The 19,801-nt window shown below is 52.6% G+C and overlaps 1 protein-coding gene across 1 annotated transcript in view; it reads right to left on the bottom strand.

Annotated features, from left to right (window-relative positions):
* Nucleotides 1-9,459: 9,459 nt before the first annotated feature.
* The window catches only part of SLC27A5 (solute carrier family 27 member 5), an 11,507-nt gene continuing 1,165 nt past the window's right edge, over nt 9,460-19,801 (bottom strand). Inside the window, exons 2-10 of the mRNA XM_062177448.1 lie at nt 19,562-19,771; nt 19,086-19,244; nt 12,348-12,472; nt 11,376-11,570; nt 11,196-11,286; nt 10,450-10,648; nt 10,146-10,243; nt 9,875-10,005; nt 9,460-9,792 (exon numbers count right to left, since the gene is read on the bottom strand). Of these exons, the coding sequence (XP_062033432.1) occupies nt 9,616-9,792; nt 9,875-10,005; nt 10,146-10,243; nt 10,450-10,648; nt 11,196-11,286; nt 11,376-11,570; nt 12,348-12,472; nt 19,086-19,244; nt 19,562-19,771 (1,385 nt within the window). The 3' untranslated portion in view covers nt 9,460-9,615. The remainder of the gene's footprint in view (nt 9,793-9,874; nt 10,006-10,145; nt 10,244-10,449; nt 10,649-11,195; nt 11,287-11,375; nt 11,571-12,347; nt 12,473-19,085; nt 19,245-19,561; nt 19,772-19,801) is intronic.

Raw genomic sequence — 19,801 nt, 5'->3', positions numbered from 1 at the left:
TCTGTGGAATGCACCTGAACTTTTCCAAGAAATACTGACATTGTAAGAGATGATCCATTAGAAAACAGATAGGTTATCTTACCTTTTGAGGCCATAGGGCCTGGGATGACCTTGGCTGGCAGGCAGCCAGAAAACACGACTCTCCACTCAGCAGAAAAATGGCTTCATAGACAGTTAGGCTGTTGTTAACTGGAATGCACTGGACTTTTCCAATAAATATTAACATTGTAAGAGGCATTGCATCAGATAACAGGCAGGCTATCTTAACTATGTTTAGCCCATAGGGTTTGGGATGTGCTCCAGGGTTGCCAAGAGGGCATGCTAGCAGGTACTGGGGATGGCAGAGCAGTACCCACAGGCTCAAATCCAGGCCCTCACCCCAGCAGAGAGCGGAGGTGTGAAAGGCACTATATGCTAGACCACGTGGAAGGCTAGAGACAGGGAGCACTGTGCTGAGGGAGTGAACAGCTTCTAAATGAGGTTTTTCATATTTAAGTGTAATTTATCTTAGAACAACTCGGAATATATAAGAGAACAAAGATGAAGATGACCATAGTGCTAGTGTGTCTAGCAGTGCTCATTCCAGGTTTCACATTTACGGACTTCTTAGGAGGCTGTGTTCTTTCAAATCATGCTGTTCTCACTCCCTCATTCTCCAATGCTATTAAAATTTCAGCATGTTTTTAAGTGCTTAGATGAATTCCGTTTTCTGTATGACACTGTCATTTATTTTTAAAAAAGAAAAAAAGGGAGGGGAAGAGACAGAAAGGTCTTCCATTGCTGGTTCACTCTCCAAATAGCCACAAACGCCGGAGTTATCTGATCCGAAGCCTGGAGCCAGGAGCTTCTTCCAGGTCTCCCACATGGTTGCTGGGGCCCAAGGACTTGGGCCATCTTCTATTGCTTTCCCAGGTCCTCAGCAGAGAGCTGGATGGTGAATGGGAAGAGGAGCAGCCAGGACTGGAACTGGTGCCCATATGGGATGCTGGCACCGCAGGTGGAGGCTTATCCTGCACCACAGCAGTGGTCCTGCACTGTTTCTTCCAAACCCCTGATGTGTGTCAGTGTTGTGATAAATAGCTCAGTTTGGGAGCCAGAGCTGGGCATGGACACTACATACTCCAGTGCAGGACACAGGCATCTTTTGTTATTGTTAATTTTTTTTTTTTTTAAACTTATCTGACAGAGTTACAAAGAAGGGGAGAGACGGAGCAAGCTTCCATACACTGGTTCACTCCCCAGGTGACTGCAACAGCTGGGGCTGGGCCAGACTAAAGCCAGGAGCCTGGAGCTTCCTCTGGGTCCCAAGCACTTGGGCCATCCTCGGCTGCCTTTCCCAGGCCATTAGCAGGGAGTGGGATCAGAGGTGGAGCAGCCAGGATTCAAAGTGGCATTCACATGGGATGCATTGCAGGTAGCAGCTTTACCCCCTACACTACAACGCTGGCCCCAGCACAGGTATCTTAACACACACACAGGTCTTTTGTTTTTTAAATATTTGAAAGAGTTACAAAGAAGGAGAGAGATCTATCCACTGGTTCACTCCCCAAGTAGCCACAATGGCCAGGGCTGGGTCCAGGCCAAAGCCAAGAGCCAGGAACTTCTTCTGGTCTCCCATGTCGATGCAAGGACCCAAGTACTTGAGCCATCATTTGCCTTCCTAGGGCATTGATTCAGACCAGCACTCCTGGGATGCCAATGTCACAAGCAACAGCTTAAACTGTTGTACCATGCCAGCCTGTCTCCTAGAGTTTAAGTAAGAAATGAAACCCTAACAACTCCTTTATTGCTTTTTAAAATGTTTGTTGTTACCAACTGCTTGAAAGAGTTTCCATCTGCTGATTAACTCCCCAAATGCCTGCAGTAGCCAGGGCTAAGCCTGGCTGAAGCCAGGAACCAGGAACTCCAACCAGGTCTCCCATGTGGGTGGGGGTGGCCCAAGCACTGCAGCCATCATCTGCTGCCTCTCAGGATGCATCAGCAGGAAGCTGGATCAGAAGCAGAGCACTGGGACACAGACCAGAGGAAGCTGGGTCAGGAGCAGAGCACTGGGACACAGACCAGAGGAAGCTGGGTCAGGAGCAGAGCACTGGGACACAGACCAGAGGAAGCTGGGTCAGGAGCAGCTGGGACACAGACCAGAGGAAGCTGGGTCAGGAGCAGAGCACTGGGACACAGACCAGAGGAAGCTGGGTCAGGAGCAGAGCACTGGGACACAGACCAGAGGAAGCTGGGTCAGGAGCAGAGCACTGGGACACAGACCAGAGGAAGCTGGGTCAGGAGGAGAGCACTGGGACACAGACCAGAGGAAGCTGGGCCAGGAGCAGAGCACTGGGACACAGACCAGAGGAAGCTGGGTCAGGAGCAGCTGGGACACAGACCAGAGGAAGCTGGGTCAGGAGCAGAGCACTGGGACACAGACCAGAGGAAGCTGGGTCAGGAGCAGAGCACTGGGACACAGACCAGAGGAAGCTGGGTCAGGAGCAGCTGGGACACAGACCAGAGGAAGCTGGGTCAGGAGCAGAGCACTGGGACACAGACCAGAGGAAGCTGGGTCAGGAGCAGAGCACTGGGACACAGACCAGAGGAAGCTGGGTCAGGAGCAGAGCACTGGGACACAGACCAGAGGAAGCTGGGTCAGGAGGAGAGCACTGGGACACAGACCAGAGGAAGCTGGGTCAGGAGCAGAGCACTGGGACACAGACCAGAGGAAGCTGGGCCAGGAGCAGAGCACTGGGACACAGACCAGAGGAAGCTGGGTCAGGAGCAGCTGGGACACAGACCAGAGGAAGCTGGGTCAGGAGCAGCTGGGACACAGACCAGAGGAAGCTGGGTCAGGAGCAGAGCACTGGGACACAGACCAGAGGAAGCTGGGTCAGGAGCAGAGCACTGGGACACAGACCAGAGGAAGCTGGGTCAGGAGCAGAGCACTGGGACACAGACCAGAGGAAGCTGGGTCAGGAGCAGCTGGGACACAGACCAGAGGAAGCTGGGCCAGGAGCAGCTGGGACACAGACCAGAGGAAGCTGGGTCAGGAGCAGAGCACTGGGACACAGACCAGCACTCTGACACGGAATGTAGTCTTCCCAGCAGAGATGTAATCCACTGAGCCACAGCCCCCACCTGCAACAAGAAGCTATTTTCTTTTTTAAGATTCATTTACTTATTTGAAATGCAGAGTTATGGAGAGGCTGGTGAGAGGGTGTGTCTTCCATCTGCTGTCTCACTCCCCAAATGATTGCAACAGCCAGAGCTGCGCTGATCTGAAGCCAGGAGCCAAGAGCCTGCAGCACTGCAGACCAGGACTTTAACCCACTGTGCCAGAGCGCCAGCCCTGAGAATGTGTTTTCAAAAAAATGATTTCAGTACTTCCTATGGAAAGAAGCAATGGGCAGGGACAGGCATTTGGTACAGCATTAGGACATAAGACACATGCTTATGTACCAGAGGGCCTGGTTCAAGGCCTGGGTCTGCTGTCAATTCAGTCTTCCCAATAGACCTCCTGGGAAGCAATAGGTGATGGCTCAAGCGATGGGATCTCTGCCACCCGTGAGTTCCCAGACCCTGGTTCCAGCCCAGCCCAGCCTTCACTGTTACAGGTATTTGAGGAGTGATCCAGTGGATGAGCGATCTCTGTCTCTGTTCCTTTCAAATAATTAATAACCTTTAGTGACAGTCTGCATGTATCACAGCACAGAACACACACCAAACCTGGCGCTCATGAGCTGTGTCCTGTGCTCATGGATCATAATGCAGTATAAGGAGTCTGTCTCACCCCAGTTCCTCCCAGGTTAACTTACAAATCAAATGAAACATCAGAAATATAATTTTTTTCATGTAATTTAGTAAAATGATTCTAAAATCGAAAGAATTGCTAAGAGAAGACAGTATTGGTGCACGAGTGAACAAAGTGGATCCATACAAGAACAGATCTTTGGTCTGTGAAAATGACTCAGTAAAGACAAGGTGGACTTTCACAAAACATTAGAACACTTGGCTTCCCACTCAGAGTAGAATCGATTCTCACCTCACACATGCTCAATAATGCATTGCAGATTGATTAAAGAATAGGGTGGGGGTCGGCATTGTGGCTTGAGAGGTAGGTGATTCTAGGGACTTGCCTTAGGTCACACTGCCTGTAAGTGGTGCCTCTTGGGCTGGCAATGTGGCATGGTGGGTTAAGCTACTGCCTGCACACCAACATCCAATATGGCAACCAGTTCGAGTCCCAGCTGCTCCACTTCTGATCCAGCTCCTTGCTAATGTGCCTGGAGAAGCTCTGGAAGATTTCTCTAAATGCCTTTTAAATAAAATAAATCTTTAAAAAAAAAATGGCTACCTCTCTTGCAAATTCTGGGATCCGAAGACCCAGGTTTGAATCCCCACTTTCCCCTAACCTCCAGAAAATCAGGATACTTTTTATTTATTTTTATTTTGACAGGCAGAGTTAGACAGTGAGAGATAGAGAGAAAGGTCTTCCTTTTTCCATTGGTTCATCCCCCAAATGGCCCCTACAGCCGGTGCTGCACCAATCTGAAGCCAGGAGCCAGGTGCCTCCTCCTGGTCTCCCATGTGGGTGCATGGCCCAAGCACTTGGGGCATCCTCCACTGCCTTCCTGGGCCACAGCAGAGAGCTGGACTGGAAGAGGAGCAACTGGGACTAGAACCCGGGGTGCCGGCGCTGCAGGCGGAGGATTAGCCTAGTGAGCCGCAGCGCTGGCAGGATACTTTTTTAATATAAAGATTTATGTTATTTGAAAGGCAGAGTTACAGAGTGAGTGAAAGAGATACCTTCCATCTGCTGGTTCACTTCCCAGCAGCAACTGGCAGGGCTGGGCCAGACCAAAGCCAGCAGCCAGGAACTCCAGTCAGGTCTCTCACACAGGTGAGGGAGGCTCAAGCACTTAGGCCATTCTCCATTGCTTTCCCTGGTGCATTTCCAGGGAGCTGGATTGGAAGTGGAGCAGCTGGGACTCAAACCGACACTCATGGGTTGCTGGGTGTTGCAGGTTGTGGCTCAACCTGATGCGCCACAATGCCGGCCCAAGCTACTTTTTAATAAAAGATATATATATATTTATTTGAAAGAATTACAGAGAGGGGCCAGAACCTGCCCTGCTAGCATCCCATATGGGCGCCGGTTCGAGTCCTGGCTGCTCCACTTCAGATCCAGCTCTCTGCTATGGCCTGAGAAAGCAGTAGAAGATGCTCCAAGTGCTTGGGCCTCTGCACCCGCATGGGAGACCTGGAGGAGGCTCCTGGCTCTTGGCTCCGGATCAGTGCAGCTCCAGCCATTGTGGCCAGTTGGGGAGTGAACCAGCAGATGGGGGATCTCTCTGTCTCTCTCTCTCTCTCTCACTCTCACTTTCTCTCTCTCTCTTTGCCTCTCCTCTCTCTGTGTAACTATGACGTTCAAATAAATAAATTTTTAAAAGAAAATTAGAGAGAGAGAGAGACAGAGAAAGATCTATCTGCTGGTTCGTTCCCCAGATGGCTGCAACAGCGAGGGCTGGATCAGGCAGGAGCCAGGAGCTTCATCCAGATCTTCATGTGTTGGCAGGGACCCAATACTTGGGCCACTAACAGGGAGCTGGATCAGAAGTGAGGCAGCCATCCCACTCCTTGGAATTTACCCAAAGGAAATTAAATTGGCAAATAAAAGAGCTGTCTGCACCTCAATATTTATTGCAGCTCAATTCACAATAGCTAAGACGTGGAATCAACCTAAATGCCCATCAACAGTAGACTGGATAAAATTATGGGGCATGTACTCTATGGAATACTATATAGCAGTTAAAAAAAAAAAAGAAAGAAATCCAGTCATTTGCAATAAAATGGAGGAATCTGGAAAACATGCTGAATGAAATAAGCCATTCCCAAAGGGACAAGTATCATAAGTTCTCCCTGATCGGTGACAACTAACTGAGCATCAAAAAGGAAACCTGATGAAGTGAAATGGACACTATGAGAAACAATGACTTGATCAGCCCTTGTCCTGACTGTTGAGGAACACTTAGTACTTTATTCCTTTTAGTATTTTTTTTTGTTCTACTTAATATTATTGATTGAACTCTTTATCACACAATTATTCTTAGGTGTTTAAATTTAACTGAAAAGTCATCCTGTTAAATATAAGAGTGGGAATAAGAGAGGGAGGAGATGTACAGTTCGGCACATGCTCAATCTGACTTGCCCCAAATGGTAGAGTTACAAATGTGCCAGGGAATTCCAATTCAGTCCCATCAAGGTGGCATGTACCAATGCCATCTTACTAGTTAAAGTGATCAGTTTCAGTTTATAATTGATCATAATGATAGGATTAAGTGTCAAAGGGATTACATAAATAAGACCAGTGTCTGCTAATACTAACTGATAGAATTAAAAAGGAGAGAACAATCCAACATGGGAAGAATGATACACAGCAGACTCATAACATGGCAAATGCCCTAAACAGCACTCTGGCCTCAGAATCAGCCCTTAAGGCATTCGGATCCAGGTAAAAAGCCTGTGAGAGTTTCTCAGGTATGGAAAGCCAAGGCCCTGTGGCAAAAAAAAACAAAGACAAAACAAACAAACAAACAAACAAAAAAAAACCTAAATGAAAGATCTCTGTGAGTGAGATCTCAGTGGAAAGAACGGGGCCATCAAAGAAGGAGGTACCTTCCTCTGAAGGGAGGAAGAACTTCCACTTTGACTATGGACTTGTCTAAATAAGAGCGTTGGCAAACTCAAGAGGCTTCCATAGCCTTGGCAGCTTATGACAAGAGCCTAGGGTGACTACTGACATCATAAATAAGAGTGTCAATTGTTAAATCAACAACAGGAGTCACTGTGCACTTCCTCCCCATGTAGGATCTCTGTCCTTGATGTGTTGTACTATGTGAATTAATGGTATAACTAGTACTCAAACAGTACTTTACACTTTGTGTATCTGTGTGGGTACAAACTGTTGAAATCTTTACTTAGTATATACTAAATTGATCTTCTGTATATAAAGATAATTGAAAATGAATCTTGATGAAGAATGGGATGGGAGAGGGAGTGGGAGATGGGATGGTTGTGGGTGGGAGGGAGGTTATGGGGGGGAAAGCTGCTATAATCCAAAAGTTGTACTTTCAAAATTTATATTTATTAAATAAAAGTTAAAAAAAAAGAAATGGGGCAGTGGGGATGCAAACCAGTGCCCTAAGGGATGCTGTCATCACAGGCAGTGATTTTACCCACTATACCACAAGGCCAGCCCCTGAAAGTCCTTTATTTATGTATTTTTATCTGAAAGGCAGAGCAACAGTGGGAGAAACAAAGTGAGGAGTCAGCATGTGGCCCACCGAGTTAAACCGCTGCCTGTGATGCTGGCATCCCTTATCAGAGCACTGGTTCAAATCCTGCTCCCTATTAATACACCTGGGAAAGCAGTGGAAGATAGCCCAAGTGCTTGGGCCCCTGCCACCCACATAGGAGTCCTGGATGGAGTTCCAGGATCCCAGCTTCAGCTTGATCCAGCCCCAGCCATTTCAGTCATTTGAGGAGTGAGCCAGCAGATGGAAGGTCTTTCTTCCCCCTTCTGTCACTCTGTCTTTCAAATGAATTTTTTGAACTTTTAACACACACACACACACCCCCCCCCCCCCATGCCTTACCTAATGGCTCACTACCCAAATGCCTCAACAGCCAGGTTGGGCTAGACCAAAGTTCTGGGCCTAGAACTCCATCCAGATCTCTCATGTTGGTGGCAGGTACCCAACTGTTTGAGCCATCATCATCTGCCTCCCAGGCTGCACGTTAGCAGGAAGCTGGATTGGAAGTGGAGGCAAGACCCAGTGCCAGGCATGCTGATAATAGGTTGCAGGTATCCCAAGTGGTGGCTTAACTCACAAAGGAGCCACAATATCTGCCCCCAAGGAAACTCGTTGACTGAGTAGAGTTCGTTAACCCACATCCTAGTTGCTGGCTTTGCCTGACAGTGACTCTCTGGCCCTCTCTGGCCAGGGCCCTTCAAACTGGGCACCACAGGAATGCAGCATTCCTCACAGGGGCATGCCTAACACGGCACCGCTGCCACCGAAGATGAACACATTCTCATAGTGGGACCCAGCCTCTAAACAGGCGACCTGGAGGGGCAGTGTCCACCCTGAGTTGTAGCTCTGAGAGACTCCGTTCCTACCAAAGCCAAGCCAAGCATCACCGGCTCCCCGAGGACCTTGGCGAGGGCCGTGTGGGCGCGGCCTACAGCACCGCCTGGGCATGGCCTATCCAGGTGTTACTACCGTGGGTAACATCGTCACCACGTCCCCTGGGGTGCGACCAGACTCACAGCGGGACTGATAGCAGCCCAGCTGGCCCGCGAGCTGCCTCGCGTGTGGCTCCCACGGTGACGAGAGCAGTGCTGCCGCTCCTGGGCCGGCTCAAACTACACTTTCCAGTTCGCGCGTCGACTACTGCTTCCAGGATACAACGAGAGGCACTTCCGCTAGGGTCTGCGCAGACTATAGTTCCCAAAGGTAATGATACCAATTCCCTCCCCGCCTACAGCTCCCACAAGGCACTGAGAGGCACTTCCGTCCGAGTCTGCGCAGACTACAGTTCCCCCCGTGGAGTTGGGATCAGCTCGTTCCCGGACTACAGCTCCCACAATGCATTGGGAGGCACTTCCACTAGGGTCTGCGCAGACTATAGTTCCCAAAGGTGATAACAATTCGCTCCCCACAGCTCCCACAAGGCACTGAGAGGCCCGAGTGTGCGCAGACTACAGCCCCCAGTGGCGTGGGGACAAGCTCGTTCCCGGACTACAGCTCCCACAATGCATTGGGAGGCACTTCCGCCCCGAGTGTGCAGACTACAGTTCCCAGCGGCCTTGGGACCGGCTCGCTCCAGGACTAAGCCGCGAGCAGTGCTTCGTCCCCTGGGCCGGCTCCAACTGCTCCGAGGCTTGGCGTCCAGGCGCGCTTCTGCGAGTCGCTTTGCTGCAGACTCCGTTTCTCGGACAGCTGGGCGTCCGCAAGCCCCTGCCTGCGTTGTGGCCACGACGCTCGGGGAGCCCGTCAGCCCCCGAGGCAGTGCGGGGACCGTAAGTGAACCTCGCGCCCGGCCGGGCTCTGCTCGCCCTCCCCCGTGTGCCCGTCAGCTGCCCCTCCCGGGAAGTAAGAAACACACGCACCCCTCTCCACAGGACTGTCGGAGGCGGAAAGTGAGGCAGACCGCCATTGCCCCCGCCTTTGCCCTCGCCTGCTAGGCGTCTCCCCGTGACCTTCCGACCCCGGCCCAGCCGCCCCGGAGGCCACGAGACACGCGTGGAGGCACAGGCTCCTCTCCGGCCAGCTCCCGCGGCGCCCTTGGCCTTGCCCGCACGGCCACGCCCTCGGGGTGGCGAGGTCCTGGCAGGGAGACAGCGAGCCCTGGGGCACGGGACTGCGCGCCCCTCTCGTGTCTCCACGCACGCAAGCAATGTTTGTGTACACATGCGAGTTTATTGTCGCGCTGCCAACGGCCTCAGTGTCATTTACCTGCCGCTGGGGACGTGGCCAGGCCGGATGCCCGGTGACCCCGGGCAGATGCGCGCGGGGGTGGCGATCCGCTTCGGCCCCTGCGCTCCGCTGTCCGGGGTTGGCCCGGGGGTCAGAGCTTCCAGGTTCCCTCGCACACAGCGCGGTACGTGTCTGCCGTCAGGGGCCGGAAGGCCTGGGCCCGGTTGTCCAGGATAAACAGGGGGTCAGTGATGACCCCCACGTCGAAGCCTTCACGCACCAGCCGAGACTTCATCAGTTTGAACGTGCTCGTGATCTCTAGGGTGTCCTGCAGGGCAGTGACGTCAGCCCGAGGCGGCGATCCCCGCCCCCGCCCCCGCCCCTGCCCCCTCGCCGCCGCCGCCGCTCACCTGGATGCGGATGAAGTGGGGGACGGCGTAAGCTGGAAGCCACGTGCGGGCGTGCCGGTACAGCTCCTGCCCGCTGAAGGCCCGGCCGGGGGCCAGCTGCACGGCAGCCATGCCCACCTTGCCCTCACACCCTGCGGGGCACACCGGTCACTCGTGGCCACCCACCTCGCAGCGCCACAGCCGCCCCTTCCCGCCCGGCGCAGCGGCAGGCGCGTCTGTCTCCCCACAAACGGAGCTGTCGGAGGCGTAAAAGGGGGCACACCCTCCTCACCTGGCACAGCCACGCCGTAGACATTCACTTCCTGCAGAAAGTCCACCGAGGACAGCACGCCCTCCACCTCCCGGGTAGACACGTTCTCCCCCTTCCAGCTGCGAAGGTGGAGCCAGACAGTGGCCACGCCCCGGTGGGAGCGAGACCAGGAACCCAGTCCGCCCAGCCCCGCCCACTTCGGGATGGGAAGCCCCGCCTCTTCAGCCCCCCCCCCGCCACTTCGGGATGGGAAGCCCCGCCTCTTCAGCCCCCACCCCCCCACCCCCCGCGAGGGTCTGGAAGCGCCCTGAGCCCCGCCCCGCACCGGAAGGTGTCCCCGAGGCGGTCGCGGAAGTACAGGAATCCTTCCTCATCCATGGCCAGGACGTCGCCTGTGTTGTAGTAGACGTCCCCTTCGCGCCGCACGCGCCGCACCAGCTTCTGTTCGGACTGTTTTCGGAGTCCGCGGTAGCCCAGGAAGGGGTTGCGGCCTAGTACTTGGGTCAGCAGGAGCCCCGCTTCCCCTGGGGGTGCATCGGAGTAGGAGCAGGGTATGAATGATGAGCAAGAGCCCCAGGAGCCTGCCAGGCCTCTGTTGGAGATTTCCAACATGGTGGCTGGTGACCCAGCCGCCTGCCAGAGACTGAAACCAGAGAGAAAGAGGCGGAGACCTTAAGGGACAGGGACAGGGAGACAGAAATCAATCCAGGAGAAGAGAATGTGACATCAGGAGCCTAGGATAAGGAAGAATGGAGGAACAAAGGCTGGATACAGCTAGACCCTGCCAGGTCCCAGGAGAAGAGAATGCAGGACAAGGGGCTGATTCCTGGGAGGCTGCGACCCCACAGAAAGCTCGGGAGAACTCAGGTGGACACCCAGAGACCTGGCAGGTTACAGCAAGATGGGAGGCAGAGGAGCTGGGCAGAGGCAAGAAGCTGGGAAACAAGCGCCAGAGAGCGGTCAAACAGGCCAGGGGCTGGGTTCCAGATGGGAGCTATAGAGACGCTCATTGGGTGGTGCACTGAGGGTCTCTACCCCTTCCACACCCAGGGAAGTGCCCCGGCCTCCTACCTGGCCTCACAGGGATGCAGAATCCCTGACTGTCCCTCACGGGCTCCTCTGCCTCCGTGTCAAACTGTACGAGCTCAAAGGGAAACAGCAACTAGAGCGGAGGAGGGCGGGGAGCATTGGCAGAGGTCCCATGGGCCCAGACTCAGGACCAGCGCTAGCCCGGGCAGCCCACCCACTCACTCGAAGAAAGCAGCTCATCTTGCCCAAGGCCCCGCAGCGCCCTGGGTAGTTGACGAAGCCAACGTTGCCCTCCGTGGAGCCATAGACTTCCCAGATCCGAATGGGCCCGAAGCGCTGCTGGAAGGCCTCCCATACATCTGCCCGGAGTCCGTTGCCTATCGCCAGGCGCACCGAGTGTGTCCGGTCCTCTGGGTGCTACAAGGACACCCCAAGGATGAGGAGGAGGCACCCTGGGGCATGCCCAGGAGCCCTTCCCTCAGGGAGGAGGGGCTTTCCCACCTTGGAGTTACCCTGGAGAGTTATGGGATCTAAGGGATCTACCTTAGATCCTAAGGGATCCTTAGACACCTAAGGGATCTATCTGGGGTTCAGTCTTAAGAGTAGAGTCCTTAGCTGGAGGGTTACATGCAGAAGCTGCCCAAGCGCTTGGCCCAGGGGAGTTACCTCAGCAACCTGGAACTTTGACCTGGTTGCCTGCAGGCCTGACCTAGAAGGGTTATGTGGGGGTCTTTTCCTGGAAGTTCCCTGGAGTGACTTGCAGCCCTATCTTAAGGTGTTGCCTGAGGGCCTTACCTGGGGGTAGTTACCTGGCGCTTTCCCTGCAGGGATACCAAGGACCTTCACTGGGGACAGCACTTCACTGCTTTATAGGCATGAGATCAGCTCACCTCTAATGACTTTATCCTGAGTCACTTTACATACATGTAACTCAGTTTTCGTGTCACTCCCACAGAAAGTACCCGTTTCTATCCCTGTTTTCCAGATGAGGACACTGAGGGTGAGAGATGTCACCTGCCCACGGTAACACAGCTGATCAAAGGAAAACCTAATAGAGGGCTTGTGTGGAACTCATTATCTGGGGTTCTTAACTGGGGTGGAGGACCTTGCTGGGGTTCTGAACCTGAATTGAGACTTTTACCTAGGATGTCATCTGGGATTTCATACCCAGATGTTCACCATGCAGAGCCTCACCTGGGGAACATTGCACAGGTACCTCAGGACCTCGCCCACATACAGAATCACTGTCACACGGTGCTGCCGACAGTCATTCCAGAAGGCGGAGGCAGAGAACTTGGGGGCCAGGACACAGGTGGCTCCTGGGAGGAAGGAGAGGAGGGGTTCACAGGTTATGCTTCCAAGGGGCTGTGAGAAGGCAGTTCATTGAAACACAAGCTGGGGAGAGCACTTAGCACGTCAGTTCAGATGCTACTTGGGTTCCAGTCCCGGCTCCCCTTCCGATTCCAGCTTCCTGCTAATGCACACACTGGGAGGCACCAGGTGATGGCTCAGGCAGTTGGACCCCTGCCACCCACCTGGGAGGCCAAGATGGAGTTCTGGACTCCTGACTTCAGCCTGGCTCAGCCCGTTGTTTGCATTCGTGGAGTAAAACAGCAGCTGGACGATTCTCTCGATCTCCTTCTCTCCCTCCCTCCCACCATCCCTCCCCCCCCCCCGCCCCGCCCCATTTCTATCTGTCTCTCCACCCTTCAAACAAGTGAAAAGGAAAAAAGAAGACTGCAGTGGAATGTTGAACTGTGCCCCTGGCCCTAAGGAGAACACAGTCAGGCCTGTGTTAAAATCCTGTCTGCAGAATATGCAGAAAGCTCAGTGCCTGGAGCAAAGTGAGCACTGCTAAGAGCTGTGGATGCAATTAAAAAAAAAAAAAAAAGATTCATGTATTTATTTCAAGGCAGAAAGAGAGAAAGATCTTCCATCCTTTGGTTCATTCCCAAATGGCCACAACAGCCAGATCTGTGCCAGGAGCTAGAAACTCCATCTGGGTCTCCCACATGGGTGCCAGGGGCCCAAATACTTGGGCCGTTCTGCTGCCTTCCCGGGTGCATTCGCAGGAAGCTGGATCAGAAGGGGAGCAGCTGAACTGATATCAGCACTTTGATATGGAATGCCAGTGTTGCAAGTCCCAGCTCAATCAGCTGCACCATGGTGCTGGCCATAGGACTGTGAATGTTAAACATTCTTTTTTTTTTTTTTTTTTTTTTGATAGGCAGAGTTAGAAAGTGAGAGAGAAAGGTCTTCCTTCCGTTGGTTCACCCCCCAAATGGCCACTACAGCCGGCGCACTGCTCCGATCCGAAGCCGGGAGCCAGGTGCTTCCTCCTGGTCTCCATGCTGGTGCACGGCCCAAGGACTTGGGCCATCCTCCACTTCCCTCCCAGGCCACAGCAGAGAGCTGGACTGGAAGAGGAGCAACTGGGACAGAATCTGGCACCCCAACCGGGACTAGAACCCGGGGTGCTGGCATCGCAGGCAGAGGATTAGCCAAGTGAGCCGCAGCGCCAGCCAATATTAAACATTCTTGAGTATGACAAATGAATATCCATCTGGGTAGGTGGGTAGAAAGGTGAGGGGGTAGATGGACAGATGAATGAGTGGATGGGTGGATGGTGGCATGGATGGATAGATGAGTGAGAAGGTAGGTGAATAGATGGATGGGAGAACTGGTGGGTGGACACAGGGATTAATAAGATTTAAGGCCCAGGGCTGGCATTGTGACACAGTGTGTTAAGCCACTGCTTGTGACACCAGCATCCCAAATTGGGATGCTAGTTTGAGTCCTGGATACTCTACATCTTTTTTTGACAGGCAGAGTGGACAGAGAGAGAGAGACAGAGAGAAAGGTCTTCTTTTGCCGTTGGTTCACCCTCCAATGGCCGCCGCGGCAGGCGCACTGCAGCCAGCGCACCGCGCTGAGCCGATGGCAGGAGCCAGGTGCTTCTCCTGGTCTCCCATGGGTGCAGGGCCCAAGCACTTGGGCCATCCTCCACTGCACTCCCTGGCCACAGCAGAGAGCTGGCCTGGAAGAGGGGCAACCGGGACAGAATCCAGCACCCCAACCGGGACTAGAACCCGGTGTGCCAGCGCCACAAGGCGGAGGATTAGCCTAGTGAGCCACGGCGCCGGCCTACTCTACTTCTGATCTTACTCCTGCTAGTGTGCAGGGGAGGACAGCAGAAGATGGTGCAAGTACTCGGATCCCTGCCACTCAAGTGGGAGACCAGGATGGCATTCTTGGCTCCTGTTTCTGTTGGCCCAGCTCTGGTTGTTGTGGCCATTTGGGGAGTGAAGCAGCAGATGGAAGGTGGATCTCTCTCTCTCTCTCTCAAATTTAAGTAATATTTTTTTTAAACCCTGCCAACTTAAATGTCAGTATCCCTGCACATGTGCTTGGTGAGACAACAAGTAGGTGTTTTCTTTGATGCTGTGTCTGTTTATGGTGAGGAGATAACATGTAATGCCCTCTATTGAAAAGGAATCCTAGGGCCTTGAAAGTGTCTGCTTTGTTTCTAATCTCTATGGAAACGTTTCCTTCATTGAGGAAGATCTTCAAGAGCTGCCCAGTTGGCGCTGTGACACAGTGGGTTAAAGCCCCAGCCTGCAGTGCCAGCATCCCATATTTGTGCCAGTTCAAGTCCCGGCAGCTCATCTTCCAATCCAGCTCTCTACTGTGGCCTGGAAGAGCAGTGGGGATGGCCCAACTCCTTCAGCCCCTGCACCCACGTGGGAGACCTGGAGGAAGCTCCTGGCTCCTGGCTTGGGATCAGCTCAGCTCTGGCATTGTGGTTATTTGGGGAGTGAACCAGGAGAATGGAATACCTCTCTCTGGCTCTACCTCTCGCTGTAACTCTTTCAAATAAATAAAATAAATTAAAAAAAAAAAAAACTGCTCAAACCAATAGGAGGAAGGTCAATGAGAAGGTTCCCTAATCAACATAGCCTCTCTGTGAACACAGTTCTTCCCAAGAACAGTAGAAACTGAATCTGACAACACCTCTATGAGGAATTTCCAATCTAACCGAAAATGCAAGCGGAAAGAGGAGCAGAGACCTGACAACAAAGAGAGTGTGGAGGCTTTGCAAAAAGACAGTGGGGAAATTGGAACATGAACCAGGTATCAAATGATCTTACAGAGTTACTGTTAATTTAGTCTGGTGTGATAACCATTGCAGTTATAGCTTTCTTGTCCTTATATGTTAGGGGTACATACTGCAATATTTACAGTAAAAAAACTATTTCTAGGATTTGCTGTGAAATAATACAGGAAGAAAGAGGGGAATGCCTATGTAATAAACCGGCAACATGGTAATGCCTGTTGAAACTGTAAGGTAACAAATGTATCTTCCCTTTCTTTTTACATATTTTTAAAAGACTATTTATTTGAAAGTTACACAGAGAGAGAAGGAGAGGCAGAGAGACAGAAAGGTCTTCCATCTGCTGGCTGTGTTAGGAAGTCAGATATGAGCTTATGTGTGTGTGAGACAAAGGCGTAAGGGGACATCTATGTCCAGCATATGCATCTGAAAGTCATCCCAGTAACCTTCCAGGGGCAGCCCAGTATCTGCATCCTGCCTGCCCCTTCTACCCGATAGCCTGCCAGGTGGGGATCCCGCCCCTTCTGCCTGATAATCTTCAGGTGCAGCCCAGTATCTGCATTTCAAATATCCTGCTCTGGATCCTGATCCTCCAGGGGGTCCTGCCCACCCTTCCTCTAACTGGGGCAGTACCAACCATGCTTCCCCCTGTCTGATAACTTCAGGGGAAAACTCAGATAGGAATTTTTCTATTTACATCCAAGAAGTCCTTAGTTCCAGGAGAAATAGAGGTGAGGAGGCAAGACCCATCCCCTTAAAAAAAACCCCGGCCTCAACCGGACTGCGCGCTCAGCCCTCTGCCTCTATGCTGAGCCACCCGCCTGGCCTGCCCAGGTGTACTCTCTCCACTCAACCACGTAACCCCGCTCTCCCCTAGTCTAAGCCACTGGGCACTCTCTCTCAGGTTCTGTCTGGAGAGGTGCCCATCCGCTCTTACAGATGTCCCTTCCCTAATAAATCTTGCTATTTTGCTTTCCACTACTCTCTGTCTCAAGCCTGAATTCTTTCTTGCGCAAAGACAAGAACCCTAGCATTCACCGGTAACAGTTCAATTCCCAACTGACCGAAACAGCTGGAGCTGCACCTATCCAAAACCAAGTGCCAGGAGCTTCTTCCGAGTCTCCCACGTGGGTACAGGGGCCCAAGGGCTTGGGCCATCTCTACTGCTTTCCCAGGCCATAGCAGAGAGCTGGATCAGAAGTGGAACAGCCGGGACTTGAACCAACGCCCATATGGGATGCTGGCAGTGCAGTGGCAGCTTCCCCTGTTAACCCCTCTTTTCTTTCTTTCTTTCTTTTTTTTTTTTTTTTTTTTTTTGGGACAGGCAGAGTGGACAGTGAGAGGCAGAGAGACAGAAAGGTCTTCCTTTTCTGTTGGTTCACTCTCTAATGGCTGCTGCGGCCAGTGCACTGTGCTGATCCGAAGCCAGGAGCCAGGTGCTTCTCCTGGTCTTCCATGCGGGTGCAGGGCCCAAGCACTTGGGCCATCCTTCACTGCACTCCCGGGCCACAGCAGAGAGCTGGACTGTAAGAGGGGCACCCCAGGACAGAATTCGGTGCCCCAACTGGGACTAGAACCCGGAGTGCCGGTGCCACAGGCGGAAGATTAGTCTAGTGAGCCGCGGCACCGGCCAAAACTACTCATCTTGTGATTTATCCCATGACTAATCTTTTGAGCCATCCAAATGTGTATTTAAACAGGTGAATAATGTTTGCCTAACAATTTCAGGAGCCAACTGCAAGGAAATGACTGGAATGGCAGACCTTATACCTCAGCTGAAGAAGAAATACACAACTACAAATGGCCAAGCTCCATACCAAAGAAACCTCCACCTGGAGTCCTGCATTGTGCCTGCAACAGCAGGATCTGGGGCAGGCTAAAGTCAAGAGCCAGGAACTGGGGCCAGTGCTATGGCAAAGTGGGTTAAGCTGCCGCCAGCAGTGCCGGCATCTCATATGCCGATTGGAGTTCCAGCTGCTCCACTTCGATCCGGCTCTCTGCTGTGGCCTGGAAAAGCAGTGGGAGATGGATCAAGTGCTTGGGCCCCTGCACCCATGTGGGAGATCATGAAGAAGCTCCTGGCACCTGGCTTGGGCCTGGCCCAGCCCTGTGGCCATTTAGGGAATGAACCAGTGGATGGACGACCTCTGTCTTCCTCTCTCTCTCTCTCTCTCTCTGTAACTCTGCCTTTCAAATTAAAAACAAAACAAACAGAACAACCAGGAACTCCATCTGGGTCTCCCATGTGGGCAACTAGGACCCAAGTACTTGAGCCATTACCATTTCTGCCATTAGCACTGCCAGAGTGCACATCAGCAAGAAGCTGGACTCAGTCCCAGGCACTCCGTATTCAAACTTGACCTTGGCCTCTCCTCATTAAGAGCAGGGTCTCTGGAGATACCCATTGCACCACAACAATGGCCACCCACTCTGAATTCTGAGTCAGGTGTCAAGGCAGACAGCCTCAGGGAGTGCATGGTGAGCATTCCTCCATCAGCTCCTACTTGGGCCGTGCCACAAATTGGCCCGCATCCTGACCACCTCCCTGGATGCTCTTGTCACTCTCATCCAGGCCTCTGTCCACATGGCCTGGGAATCGCTGCTGTCGGTCCCTTATCAAAAATTAGATCCCAGGGGTAGGCACTTGGCAGAACATTTAAACCACTGTTGGGATGCCTGCATCCCATTTCAGATTGCCTAGGTTCAAGTCTGGGCTCTGCTCTCCATTCCAGTTTTCTGCTAATGTTCGTTCTGAGTGCTCAAGTACTTGGGTCCCTGCCGACCAAGTGGGAGACCAGGCTGAGTTCCTGGCTCATGTTCTGGCTGCTCTACTTTCAATGTAGCTTCTGCTAATGCTCCTGGGAAGGCAGTATGATCCAGTAAGTAGCTGGGCCCCTGCCACCCACACAGGAGACCTGGATGGAGTTCCTGGCTCATAGTTTCAGCCTGGCCTTACTCTGACTGTTAGAATGAACCAACAGTTGGGAGATTCATTCTCTCTCTCTCTCTCTCTCCCCCTCTCCCCCCTTCTCTCCCTTTCAAATAAAATAAATTCTAAAAAAAATTTAAGTGAGACCCCAGTGTGCTGGGTAAATTATGGGGTGTTATTACTGTCACCATGCCCTAACCCTAGTAGCCTTTGATGTAGATTTACTGGGTCTCAGTATCTTTTCCTTACCTGGCAGTTTTTATTTGAAAATCCTCTGGAAAGCTTAACTCATTAAGTCAAGGGAACGGCACAGTTTCCCCTAATGCTAACATAGTCAACGTCTCAGTGCTGACCTCTGTTCTGAGAACTCCTGCAGGAACCCACAGGCAGAACTCCCAATCACAGACCTTGAAATCTACTTGTCACCCCTGTTGCTAACATCCCTCATGTTACACTTGAATTGAAATATTTCTAGGAACTTCAAGACTTGATCAAATAAATGGATACCCAGACAGACAGGAACCTACCTTTTACCATTCTGAAAGAAACATACTGTCCCCTAACACTGACCAATCATGGAAGGCCACACACTGAGGACCAGCCTGAGTCCCACACATGAGCTGATCATGCAGTGTGCATCTCAACTCCGGACTATAAGATTCACAGCCTTAACTCTTGGAGAGGCTGGGAATTCATCAGTAACTTCCCAGCTCCACTCTGCTTTCTTCCACCAGTCTGACGTCAGTGGTTGACTTTCTGTGAGCTGGGCAAGCAGACCCAGTTCTGGGTTCTGTAGCAACTCCTCCAACAAGTGCTGGGGTTGTGTTGCAGCATCACCTTGGCCACCTGCTGTAGTGGTCCCAATTGAAAGGATTTCCAGAGAATAGCTTACCAAGCTCTAAGCAGCCGAGGACCCCAAGGACAAGCCCCATCGTGTGGTACAGAGGCAGGACTACGTAGATGACATCGTCAGCTCTGGCCCCACACAAAGACAGCATTTTGCTCATCTGCAAGACCTTCTCCTGCGTGAGGATGGCCGGCTTTGGGAGCCCTGAGGGATGACAGAATGGGAGCTGAGATGGGTAAGGGAATTGCAGAGGGGAGAGTGAGTCTCCGAGGGCCATCAAGCATGGGGATCTGTGGTTGGGTTGAGACTGGATGTGGATGGAAAGTAATAAGTCAACACCAAAGGTCAGGAAGGGTTTCAGTAGCTGTTCACTGGGCAGAGGCAGGGTTCTGGCACTGGTCACTCAAGTCTTGTTGTCAGTCAGAGGGCAGTGTGGGTTTCAGAGGTCGTTTGAAGCACAGGACAAGGCTGGAGTTAGGTCGGGGTGAGAGTTCAAAGGCTGAAGCTGCGGGAGCCCTTACCAGTGGTCCCTGAGGTGTAGATGAACACAGCAGGGCTTTTCCATGTGACCCCAGCACGTAGATCAGCAGGCACTGGGCTGGAGGGCGCAGTGTCCAGGGCAGCTCCCAGAGCCCCCACCCCCGGCGTGGGGGAGTTGTGGCTAAGGTAGAAGCAGCAGATGTTCTCCTCCTGCAGCTTGGGAAGAACTTCCTCCAGGCTCTCCCGGAGGTCTGCAGGAATGGATTAGAGAGGAAACTGAG

The sequence above is a fragment of the Lepus europaeus genome, chromosome 19 (genome assembly GCF_033115175.1).
Source record: "Lepus europaeus isolate LE1 chromosome 19, mLepTim1.pri, whole genome shotgun sequence".
Lineage (NCBI taxonomy): Eukaryota > Metazoa > Chordata > Mammalia > Lagomorpha > Leporidae > Lepus > Lepus europaeus.
Note: the sequence above shows the minus strand (reverse complement) of the source record. Positions and strands in the feature narration are given on the sequence as shown.